This window comes from Trachypithecus francoisi, unplaced genomic scaffold (genome assembly GCF_009764315.1).
Source record: "Trachypithecus francoisi isolate TF-2019V2 unplaced genomic scaffold, Tfra_2.0 Lachesis_group8, whole genome shotgun sequence".
Lineage (NCBI taxonomy): Eukaryota > Metazoa > Chordata > Mammalia > Primates > Cercopithecidae > Trachypithecus > Trachypithecus francoisi.
The window spans coordinates 107,531,888-107,543,891 of NW_022681473.1; the positions used below are offsets into that span (position 1 = coordinate 107,531,888).

Sequence of the window (12,004 nt, forward strand, 5' to 3'; positions counted from 1 at the left end):
TCTCTATTAAAAATACAAAATTAGCAGGGTGTGGTGGCACATGTCTGTAATCCCAGCTACTGGGGAGGCTGAGGCAGGAGAATTGCTTGAACCTGGGAGGCGGAGGTTGTGATGAGCCAAGATTGTGCCATTGCACTCCAGCCTGGGCAACAAGAGCTAATCTCCATCTCAAAAAAAAAAAAAAAAAGACTCTCACTCCTGTTAACCATTACCCCACTGCTTCCACAGCGTCTTCAAGGAGGCGGGACCTGGGAGGGGATGGGTGGGAGGGTCAGTGGCTGTGATGAACCTTGTCCCTACCCCAGCACTGGGTTGCTGATCCAGCTATGGAGAAAGCTGCAGGTAGGAGGCCAGGAGAAATCCTCTGCAGGGGACTTTGGGCCAGGCAGGGGGCCGACTTGGAGGCTGAAGCTTTGGGACCAGGGCACACTTGATTTTGGGGCTTGGAGCCCTGAGGCAGGTAAACAAGTCAGGAGAAAAGTAGTGAGTTGATATGTCTGTCTTCCTGGTCCACACCCTGTACTGATATACTCAGATTTATGTGCCAAGGACTTGGGGGGAGGGGAAGGGAGAGGACCGCACAGTATTCCTGTGTGTATGGCAGTGAGAAGAGAAGACCCTTTTGGAGCAGAATGGAGGGGGCATGCCCTGAGTTTGGGGGTTTCCCTGAGTCCTTTTAGTTTATGCCAATGGAAGAGGCACATCTGGGGAAAAGAATGTGACTCTCCTCCTCTCACCCACTTCTTTGCCCAGTAGATCTTCAGGACACAGCCTCATTAACTCTGTAAGTGCCATGAAGGTTGGGGCAAGGGGAAGAAAGAATCGGAGGCAGGGAAGTGGTTCACTGCCATTAGCACCTAAAGGAGATCCTGGGACCCAAGTCCAGCTGCCAGCTTGTACCTGCTTCCCCTGCCTCCTTGCAGGAAGTTTAAGTTTAACCCAAAGCTGGGCGTTGATAATCCTGTTCTCTCACTGGCCGAAGACCACGACCCCTCTGGTAACTCCCTCACCCACTGGCAACCATTCCCTTTCCCTGGAGGCACCACAACTCCACACAGCCTCCCATCTCCTTGGTAACCACTCACTTGGTCTCCCTCTGATAACAGCCTTGGTTGGGAGCAGAGATAGGAGGGGCCAGGCGTCTTCTCCTGTCCCAGTCCCTCTGCCCACGAGGTGTTCACCCCACCACCCAACACCCAACCAGGCAGAAACTGTTTGTATCAGGACACAGGGTCTGCCAGGCACATGGCAAACCTGTACTTGGGCTGTGCCCTCTCCTCCCCCTTTTCTGCTGCCTACCTCACCCTCCAGATCCCTGGAGCCTGGAGCGGCCTCGCTTCTGCTTGCTGAGCAAAGAGAAGGGCAAGAGTTTTGGCTTCCACCTGCAGCAGGAGCTGGGCAGGGCTGGGCATGTGGTGTGCAGGGTGGACCCAGGCACCTCTGCCCAGCGCCAGGGTCTTCAGGAAGGAGACAGGATCCTGGCTGTGAACAACGATGTTGTGGAACACGAAGACTACGCGGTGGTAAGGCTGTGGTCCGGGAGAGCATGCTAGCACCTCAGATAGAGAAGCAGGTTGCTCAGTCCCCTGGGCACTATGGCAGCAGGGCACAAGCCTCACTCCCCCACACCCCAGGATTTAGGAGTGCCCAAGTCAGAGAGGTTGGGGAAGGCATCTAGAAAGCTGATTCCCGCTGGGCGCAGTGGCTCATGCCTATAATCCCAGCACTTTGGGAGGCCAAGGCAGGTGGATCACCCAAGGTCAAGAGTTCAAGGCCAGCCTGGGCAACATGGCAAGACCTTGTCTCTACTAAAAATACAGCAATTAGCTGAGCGTGGTGGTGGCGCCTGTACTCGCAGCTACTCGAGAGGCTGAGGCAGGAGAATCACTTGAACCTGGGAGGCGGAGGTTGCAGTGAGCCGAGATGGTGCCATTGCACTCCAGCCTGGGCAACAAGAGTGAAACTCCATCTCAAAAAAAAAAAAGAAAAGAAAAGAAAAAAAGCAAAAAAGCCTATTCCCATGGCAAAAAAATGTGGATTCCAGGGAGGTCCTGAGGGTTGGCAAGAGGGTCTAGACCAAACCCACGCCCATGTGCCCTCTGTCCAGGTGGTACGCCGCATCCGGGCCAGCGGTCCTCGGGTGTTGCTGACAGTCTTGGCACGGCATGCACATGACGTGGCCCGAGCTCAGCTGGGAGAAGATGCCCACCTCTGTCCCACCCTAGGCCCAGGGGTCCGGCCCCGGCTGTGCCACATAGTGAAAGATGAGGGTGGTTTTGGCTTCGGTGTCACCCATGGTGAGCCCAGAGGGTGCGAGGGGGCGGCAAGGATGAGAGATTTCAGTCCCTGTTCAGGGCAGGCAGGCAACAGACTGGAACTTGCTTTTTTTTTTTTCTAGGCAATCAGGGTCCTTTTTGGTTGGTGCTAAGTACTGGAGGAGCAGCTGAGCGGTCAGGGGTGCCCCCTGGGGCCCGACTGCTGGAAGTGAATGGGGTCAGTGTGGAGAAGTTCACTTACAACCAACTCACCAGGAAGGTGTGGCTGCCTGTCTCCCACTCTCCTCCCCCAGTCTGGGCCTGGGCCCCACTTCGGGAAGACACCTCCTCCCCTATGCACCTCACCTCCTTATCTGGTCTCCTACCTTTATCACCATCCTGCCCCTCTACAGTTTGTGCCAGGCTCCACTTAGTGCCTGGGAGGAGGGGCTGTGGGGGGAGCATGCCTCTTCTCTCCCTGCCCAGGTATTATGCTGATGCCCTGCTGGGTCCCCACAGCTTTGGCAGAGTGGACAGCAGGTGACCTTGCTGGTGGCAGGGCCAGAGGTGGAGGAACAGTGTCGCCAGCTGGGATTGCCTCTGGCTGCACCCCTGGCAGAGGGCTGGGCACTGCCTACCAAGCCCCGCTGTCTGCACCTAGAGAAAGGGCCCCAGGGTTTTGGGTTCCTGCTCCGGGAGGAAAAGGGCCCTGACGGTCACCCTGGTGAGTGGGAGCCCTGGGGGTGGTGGGGGAAGGTGGGCCTTGGGGTGGGCACACAAGTGTATATACACCTTTCAGTGCGCAGAAGAGGTGACCCTGACTGAGCTCTGGCCCTGGGTCGCCTCTTCCTGTTCACTCCGGGGTCAGTCCCCTGGTGTGCACACAGTGGCCTAGGATAGCTGGAGAGGAGCAGTGAGGATGTGTATGCCCCAGGACAGTTCCTGTGGGAGGTGGACCCAGGACTGCCAGCCAAGAAGGCTGGGATGCAGGCTGGGGACCGGCTGGTGGCTGTGGCTGGGGAGAGCGTGGAGGGGCTGGGCCATGAGGAGACAGTGTCCAGGATCCAGGCGCAGGGCTCCTGTGTCTCCCTCATTGTCGTCGACCCTGAGGCTGACCGCTTCTTCAGCATGGTGCGTGCTGAGGGGCAGGGGCTAGGGTTGGGGCAGGAGTGGAGCACGGCTTGGGTCCAACAGCTTTGCTCTACCTGCCACCTTCCAGGTTCGCCTATCCCCACTCCTCTTCTTGGAGAACACAGAGGCTCCCGCCTCTCCCCAGGGCAGCAGCTCAGCCTCACTGGTTGAGACAGAGGTCCCTTCGCTTGAAGACACAGGCGTGCCTTCTGTCCCTCTGGGCTCCCGACAGTGCTTCCTGTACCCTGGGCCTGGTGGCGGCTATGGCTTCCGACTCAGCTGTGTGGCCAGTGGGCCTCGCCTCTTCATCTCCCAGGTGACTGATGCCCCATGCATCTTGGATCCCTTCAATCCTTTGCTGCCTGGTCAGTCTTCCTCTTCTTCCCTCCCAGAGCCTTAAGCCAGCAAACTTTCCCCTGGTGTCCCCTGTTCTGCATGCCCCCACACCACCAGGTGACTCCCGGAGGCTCAGCTGCCCGGGCTGGGCTGCAAGTGGGAGATGTGATTCTGGAAGTGAACGGGTATCCTGTTGGGGGACAGAATGACCTGGAGCGGCTTCAGCAGCTGCCTGAGGCTGAGCCACCCCTCTGCCTGAAGCTAGCAGCCAGGTCTCTGCGGGGCTTGGAAGCCTGGATTCCCACTGGGGCTGCAGAGGTGAGGAAGAAGAAGCAAGAAGAAGCGGATGGGACTGTGAGTAGTTACAGATGGGCAGGGAGGAGTGAGAAAGAAGGGCAGAGTGGGCGAGGTACAAGGTGAAGCAGTGTGGGATATACAGGTTGGGACTTCAGGTTGTGGTAGGTGGGGACAGAAGGACCTGTGAAATAAGCCCCATTCCTGGGCATTGCAGGGCAGGGGTGAGCAAGAAAAAGGAACTCTTCTGGGTGCCACCTGGAATGACCTTCTACCTCCTCTCTCTGCATAGGACTGGGCTCTGGCCTCGGATCTGCTGTAGAGCACCTCTGCTTGGTACAGACACACTCAGGGGCTACTGTGTCTTCACTCTCCAGCCCGAGGTGGTGGAGGCAGGATTGCTCTCTCTAAGCCAGACCGGAGGAACTCAGGCACCACCGATCACAGGCTGGCCCAGGTGCTCCCTCCCTTCCTGCAGGCCCACCTTCCAGCAGAGGGTGTGGTTGGAGGCCTCAGGCAGGTTCCTGAAGGAGTCTGAGGCTCCAGAGGATGTCATATGGGAGTTTGGAGAGCTGTATCCCAGGGATGAACGTGTGGCTGTGGGTCTGGCTGGGACTGAAGCCATCTGGACCTTTTCTAGATATGACTCCAGGACCCTTGAGTGTAATGCAAAAATTTGGAGACCAGCTATGCCTGCCCTCTGTGGGTGCCTTAGCATTGCCAGAGGGTGGTGCTTGGTTACCGTTGCATTTGTTATAGAAGTGGCTGTTCCCCATAAATCTGACTGCCTGTGTTTGTGTTGGTGGGGGTAAGGGGCAGTGGTGTGAAGGGACCAAAAGGGCCTCAGGCTTAAGGGGTGGGATGCGGCTTCTGCAGGAGAGAAGGTGAGACCTGGTCAAATTTCTTTCCTATCACTGAGTCTCAGGGATAATGGGTCAACCCAGAACTGAGATGTCTGCATGAGAGCCACTCCTAAAAATAAACAAAACAAAAAAATAAGAAAACTAAATAAAAATAAAAATAAAAAAGATCCACTCCTCTCTGCCAAAAGGCCAGAGCCCACAGCTCTACTGAGTTCTACATCAAGACACTTTATTGCTGGCGCCTCAGAGAACACTAGAGACTAGAGGCTGGTGGCCTCAAAGATCCAGGGGGGTTAGTCCAAACTGGCGTAGCTGCTCCTTGTGCCTGGCATGGAGTCTCAATGCCGTCCCATCCCACTGCGACTTGATGGCTCTCAGCTTGGCCAAGAGCCTGTCCAGACTGTCCTGCAGACATCAATATTTCAGCTCCCAGGAAGAGAGAGGGAAGGGTGAGGGCTGCCCCAGGTTGGTTCGTAAGCTTTCCTTACCCAGTACACATGGCTGTATCCCCTCTCTGCCCGCAGGATAGAGCAGGGCTCCCTTGAAGATACTTCTTCTCCTTACCCCTGGGTTGTCAGTCATCATACTAGCTGGGGTTTGTGGGCATGGGGGAGTCCTGGGTACTGGGATGGCTGGGATCCAGGAGGTGGTGCTTACCTGTAAGATTTCCTCATACTTTGCCTCCATGTCTGCCACGTGGGTCTGAAGCTGAGACAGGGCCTGGTCCCGCTCTCTTAGAGCTTGTCCAGCCTCTTCCCGGGCAGCCGCAGCTTCCCTTTGGCATGCCTCTGGGGGCAGGCAGGATGAAAGACAGCAGGATGGTGACACTCTATCCTTGACCAGTCTCCAAAGGTATCTGGAAAGGAGACCTTGAATGTCATTCCAGACTCCCCCAGCATCACCAACTTTCCTGCAGTCCCTGTAAAAGCTGAAGCTCCACTGAGGTATAGCAGAGAATGGTGGGCTGGAGACAGAAGGCTCCAAAGTCGGATTACTACCTAGGTGACCACAGACATGTCTCTTTCTGAGCCTCAGTGTCTTCATCTTTTTATTTATTTATTTATTTATTTATTTATTTATTTATTTAGATGGAGTCTCACTCTGTCGTCAGGCTGGAGTGCAGTGGCATGATCTCGGCTCACTGCAACCGCCGCCTCCTGGGTTCAAGCAATTCTCCTGCCTCAGCCTCCTGAGTAGCTGGGACTACAGGCACATGCCACCACGCCCAGCTAATTTTTTAATTTTTAGTAGAGATGGGGTTTCACCATGTTGGCCAGGATGGTCCCTATCTCTTGACCTCGTGATCCGCCCGTCTCGGCCTCCCGAAGTGCTGGGATTACAGGCGTGAGTCACCGCGGCTAGCTGGTGTCTTCATCTTTAAAGAGAGAATGACACATCTCTCAGGAGTATGCTGTGACCTTTAAACACGCTAATGGATGACAAAGCACCTAGCTAGTATACAGGAAGTACTCAGTAAACATTGATTCATTGGCCGGGTGTGGTGGCTCACACCTGTAATCCTAGCACTATGGGAGGCCGGGGAGGGTGGATTACCTGAGGTTAGGAGTCCTGGCCAACATGGTGAAACTCCATCTCTACTAAAAATACAAAAATTAGCCAGGCATGGTGGCACACACCTGTAATCCCAGCTACTCGGGAGGCTGAGGCAGGAGAATTGCTTGAACCTGGGAGGCAGAGGTTGCTGTGAGCCGAGACTGCGCCATTGCACTCCAGCCTGAGCAACTAGAACTAAACTGCGTCTCAAAAAAAAAAAAAACCCAAAAAACAACAACAACAAAACCAAAAACAATTGAGTTATTGATTGACTTGGAATTTGAGGTAAAGCAAAGATTAGGAAAGGAACCCAGGGTCTGAATGGTAGATAAGCAGCTCCTGGCCATCTATAGCTAAACCAAAGGCTTTTTTTTTTTTTTTTGGTTGGAGTCTTACTCTGTCACCCAGGCTGGAGTGCAGTGGTGCGATCTCGGCTCACTGCAGCCTCCGCCTCCTGGATTCAAGTGATTCTTCTGATTCAGCCTCCCAAGTATCTGAGATTACAGGCACACGCCACCATGCCCGGCTAATTTTTGTAATTTTAGTAGAGACGGCATTTCACCATATTGGCCAGGCTGGTCTCGAACTCCTGGCCTCAAGCAATCCTTTCGCCTTGGCCTCCCAAAGTGCTGGGATTACAGGGGTGAGCCACCGAGCCCGGCTGAAGGCATTTTTAAGGTATGAAAACTTTGAGACCAAAATTGTGCAAGAGCTCATGTGTCATGCTGAGATATTTCAACATTATTTTGTAAGTAGGAGGCAAGAGAAGAGAAGCAAAGGCTTCCTAGTTTTTAAAAATATTTTTGCTTATTGGGAGTGTTTATTCATTTATTTGGTGAACGCTTATTTAGGACCTACCGGGTGCTAGGTCTTGAAGATATAGAAGTAAATAAGTCAAACATTTTCCCTTAGTTTCATTGTAGAAATCAGCTAAACTAAAAGGGAATATGTTTTGCTCACAAGAGACATGGCGGTGGTGGGGAGTTAGGTAGGGCTGGACTTGGAGAGGAGGAAATGGGGTGTGAGGCCTACCTCTTCTTTTTTATTTTTATTTATTTTTTTGAGACAGAGTCTTGCTCTGTCGCCCAGGCTGGAGTGCAATGGTGTGATCTCGGCTCACTGCAACCTCTGCCTCCCGGATTCAAGCGATTCTCCTGCCTCAGCCTCCCGAGTAGCTGGGATTACAGGTGTGCACCACCACATCCGGCTAATTTTTATATTTTTAGTAGAGACGGGGTTTCGCCATTTGGCCAGGCTGTTCTCGAACTCCTGACCTCAGGTGATCTGCCCACCTTGGCCTCCCATAGTGCTGCGATTACAGGCCTGAGCCACTGCGCCTGGCACCTCTTCTTTACTTACAACAGAGATTCTGGGCATCCTGAACCCTCTGCTTCAGTCCTCGGTGGTGGAGGTCAGTGAAAGTGGGGAAAGTGATCCCAGAGCCCAGGTGGCAGCTTTCTGGAGCAGAGACTTTGAAGTCTGCCCCTTTATGCTGGCCCTTGCTGCAACTCTTGGAGACAAGGGGCTTGGGGGGTGGGGAAACCTACCTAGCTGCCCCCGAAGGCCCTTGACTTCCTCCTCCAGCTGCTTGCTGCGGGATTGCATATCCTCCTGCAGGGCATGGCACTGGCGACTCATCTCTGGGGTGGGGGCAGTGGGCCGCCAGTGACCCAGGTCGGAGATGGAGCGATGGAGAAAGGAAATGAAGTTGTGGGTGGGGAAGACTCTACTTGATCTAGTGGAACAGGAGCACAAAGGCCTTCTTTGTTCTTCTTCTTTTTTTTTTTTTTGAGACGGGGTCTCGCTCTGTCATCCAGGCTGGAGTGCAGTGGTGTGATCTCGGCTCACTGCAAGCTCCGCCTCCCGGGTTCACCCCATTCTCCTGCCTCAGTCTCCCGAGTAGCTGGGACTACAGGCGCCCACCACCACACCTGGCTAATTTTTTGCATTTTTAGTAGAGACGGGGGTTTCACCGTGTTAGCCAGGATGGTCTCGATCTCCTGACCTCGTGATCCACCCGCCTCGGCCTCCCAAAGTGCTGGGATTACAGGCGTGAGCCACCACTCCCAGCCCATGGTCTTCTTGGTTCTTTTTGTGATTCTGAGAAGCTGGAGACCATGAAAACCTGAGGAAGGGAAAGGAAGCCCAACCCACCTCCCCTAGTCCAGCTTTGGATGGGGACGCTAGTCCTTCTCCCCTCCCATGGGATGGTTGAGGTGATGGCTATGACTGCATGTGTATCCTACACAGCATCAAGCACATGGCACCAGGCATCCTGGAAGGCCCCTGCCTGGGATCCCAGGAACCTACCTGCCTTTGATTCCTGCAGGATCCTGCCTGATTTGTACTGTTTGGGGAAGACCAAGACCAGGCCTGGCAGTCGGAAGCCCTCGTTTCCCTTCCTTGCCATCATCTGACCCTGCTGGTTGTCTTCCTCCAGGCCCCTGTCTCCTGCCCACCTGCTCAACAGACCACACACCTGCATATATGGCCTTCCCTTCACTTCGGGACCCTTCCAGCTCAGCCTCCACCCTTTGCAGCCTCTGCTTCAGCTGGTCTTCGGAAGCCTTGGCTCGATGGCCTTCATCCCTCCGTAGAGCTGTGAGCAGTCCCAGAGCCACAGTCAGGACTGGCTGGGGCCCACTAAATCAGCCCCCATAAACTTGATGAATTTTGCCCATCTCTAGAAATCTGGTGGCGGGGCGTCCAGCCTCTTATTCTCTCTCTGGGTTTTGTTGTTTTTGTTTTTTATCCCTAGAGTCTCACAGGCTCCTCATTATTAAGAAGTAAAGACTTTCTCCATGTTCTGCCTGTACAAAATAGCTTTCCGGATAGCCCGGCATGGTGGCTCATGCCTGTAATCCCAATATTTTGGGAGGCTTAGGTGGGAGAATCGCTTGAGGCCAGGAGTTTGAGACCTGCCTGGGCAACAGAGTGAGACCTTGTCTCTATAAGAAAAATAAATAGGGCCAGGCGCAGTGGCTCATGCCTGTAATCCCAGCACTTTGGGAGGCCAAGGTGGGAGGATCATGAGGTCAAGAGTTCAAGACCAGCTTGGCCAACATGGTGAAAACCCGTCTCTAATAAGAATACAAAAATTAGTCGGGCGTGGTGGCCATGTACCTGTAATCCCAGCTACTTGGGAGGCCGAGGCAGGGGAATCACTTGAGCCTGGGAGGCAGAGGTTGCAGTGAGCTGAGATCGCACCACTGCACTCCAGCCTGGGCAACAGAGCACAAGATTCTGTCTTAAAAAAAAGATAGTAAAATAAAATAAAATAATAAAATAATATTAAAAAATTAAAAAAAAGAAAAATAAATAAATAAAGTAGCCAGGTAGGGTGGTATGCACCAGCTACTCATGAAGCTGAGGTGGGAAGATTGTTGGGGTCCAGGAGTTTGAGATTACAGTGAACTATGATCACACCACTGACACCACTGCAGTCCAGCCTGGGCAATAGAGCAAGATTCTGTCTAAAAAAAAAAAAAAAGCTTCCTTTATCAACTCTCACTGCCCACCCCTCTCTCATTGTCTTTTTCCACTAGGGGATGGTTAGGGTTCAACTTAGCCCCCCACTGTATCTCCAACTCTCCAATCTCCCAGGATACAGAAATGCCCCATTTCACTTGCCCTGTTGCCCACCCCCATGCCAGCTTCTACCCTCCTTACCCAAGTGGTCTCGGAGCAGCTCCTTCTCCAGCACCACCAGCCTGTGCCTGGACTCAGCCTCCACATCTGCACCTGCCTTGGCAAGTGGCAGAGCCTCAGCTCTTCATGATCTCAGCATTCCTCACTCTCCTTGCGTTCTCACCCACACCCTGCACTTTTGCCACAGGAGACCTGAGGACCGCTAAATGAGGTATCCATGGTGGCAGAGTCTACTGAAGTCAGCACTGTGTCCTTACCGACTAGCACATAACAGATATGCAAAATACACATGACAAATATATTAGGCAGGCACAGAGCTAGATGGTGCTTAAAGGAGAGCGTGAGTGACAATTTCCCCACTTCCTCAGCTCCCTGCATCTGACTTCAAGGACATGAAAGAGGAAGGTCAAGAGAGTTCCATCTTGTCATGCAGAAGGCTGAATTCTCTCTGGAGGAGCACTGCATGGTCTTCATGCCAGAACATGGAGAAGCAGGGGGCACCTCCATCCACCATGACTCACCCCAGTTATTTTTCTTCTTCTGTGCCCCAGATTTCTTCCCTTTTTCTTTGTTTTTAGGTGGCATCTCCTTGCTGTCCTGGGAGAAGGAGGGGACCTTATGTTTAGGTCTGGACACAGGAATGCTTTCCTGACTGAATCAGGAGTCTCAGGGGAGTCTCCTGGTTCTACTCCAAATTTGTCTCTCATACTCTTCAGAAAAGTCAGTTCACAGTCTCTTTGGAACTTCAGGCAGGGTTGGGGTCAATGGGGAGGATGAAGTTTTTTCTCTCAACCAGGCTGACTGTACAGAAGTCACTCCTCGCAACTCTCTTTTAGATAAACTAAATCCCTGTACCTGCTCCCCTCCCTCTTCCCATCATCCTCAACCCTCTCTTCCTACCTGTAGGATACTCTCCTGCCAGTGTTGGGGCTCCCTGTGGAGTGACCCACCCATGGGGAGTGGCAGAGAAAAGGCCCAACTAGCGAGGAGCCTGAGGCGGGGCCTGGGTCCTGGGAGCCAATCCTTGGTGGCAAATTTCTCTTGAGGGCAGGACTGAGGGCTGGAAGGTTGGGTTTCGGGAGGCTGTATGTTGTCCAGGCAACTGGGAAACATGGAGTTCGTAGGAAGGTGGAATGGGCTAAATCAGCTCACAAAGCTTAAAATATCAAGGTCTCAAAGGGTCAGTTCTTTCCTTATCCCAAAATCCTAAGTATAGTTTGAAAAGAAAGGGCTGGCCGGGCGCGGTGGCTCAAGCCTGTAATCTCAGCACTTTGGGAGGCCGAGACGGGTGGATCACGAGGTCAGGAGATCGAGACCATCCTGGCTAACACCGTGAAACCCCGTCTCTACTAAAAAATACAAAAAACTAGCCAGGCGAGGTGGCGGGCGCCTGCAGTCCCAGCTACTCGGGAGGCTGAGGCAGGAGAATGGCATAAACCCGGGAGGCGGAGCTTGCAGTGAGCTGAGATCCGGCCACTGCACTCCAGCCTTGGCGATAGAGCGAGACTCCGTCTCAAAAAAAAAAAAAAAAAAAGAAAAAAAAAGAAAAGAAAAGAAAGGGCTTTGGAGGCCGATTAGTTATGATTCATTGCCATGTAGACATGGCCTGCAGTTTGGAGACTTCCAAATTCAGATGTACACATCTGAGATAATATGTTGTGCTGATACAGAGGAAAAGGACTGACAGTAGCCATGTTGGACAATTGACATCCCGAGGTCCCATCAGCAAAATGACATTAGTAGGTTTAAAACTGAAGATCTAAGGTGGGGGCGGTGGCTCATGCCTATAATCCCAACATTTTCAGAAGCTGAGGCAGGAGGATTACTTGAGGCCAGGAGTTCAAGACCAGCCTGGACAACACAGTGACACCTCATTTCTATAAAAAATTAAAAAATTAGCCTGGCATGGTGGTGCACACCTGT

The 12,004-nt window shown here is 53.1% G+C and overlaps 2 protein-coding genes across 7 annotated transcripts; one reads left to right on the top strand and one right to left on the bottom strand.

Annotated features, from left to right (window-relative positions):
* Positions 1-76: 76 nt before the first annotated feature.
* Positions 77-5,086, top strand: PDZD3 (PDZ domain containing 3). Of its 6 annotated transcripts, none has more exons than XM_033208122.1 (11): positions 77-460; positions 754-784; positions 924-997; positions 1,312-1,523; positions 2,108-2,297; positions 2,399-2,535; positions 2,775-2,979; positions 3,190-3,386; positions 3,475-3,702; positions 3,840-4,040; positions 4,309-5,086. In XM_033208122.1, exons 1-11 carry the CDS (start codon positions 112-114, stop codon positions 4,336-4,338), a joined length of 1,854 nt encoding a protein of 617 aa, XP_033064013.1. In that variant the 5' UTR covers positions 77-111; the 3' UTR covers positions 4,339-5,086. The 6 variants fall into 6 exon arrangements, with proteins under 6 accessions (XP_033064013.1, XP_033064016.1, XP_033064015.1 ...); XM_033208125.1 differs by having other exon boundaries at positions 2,399-2,493; XM_033208124.1 differs by having other exon boundaries at positions 757-784.
* Positions 4,485-11,052, bottom strand: CCDC153 (coiled-coil domain containing 153). The gene is made up of 7 exons (XM_033208129.1): positions 10,982-11,052; positions 10,603-10,678; positions 10,103-10,174; positions 8,913-9,032; positions 7,981-8,073; positions 5,537-5,667; positions 4,485-5,284 (listed from the first exon to the last, which is right to left on the bottom strand). Exons 1-7 carry the CDS (start codon positions 11,033-11,035, stop codon positions 5,156-5,158), a joined length of 675 nt encoding a protein of 224 aa, XP_033064020.1. The 5' UTR covers positions 11,036-11,052; the 3' UTR covers positions 4,485-5,155.
* Positions 11,053-12,004: the final 952 nt, after the last annotated feature.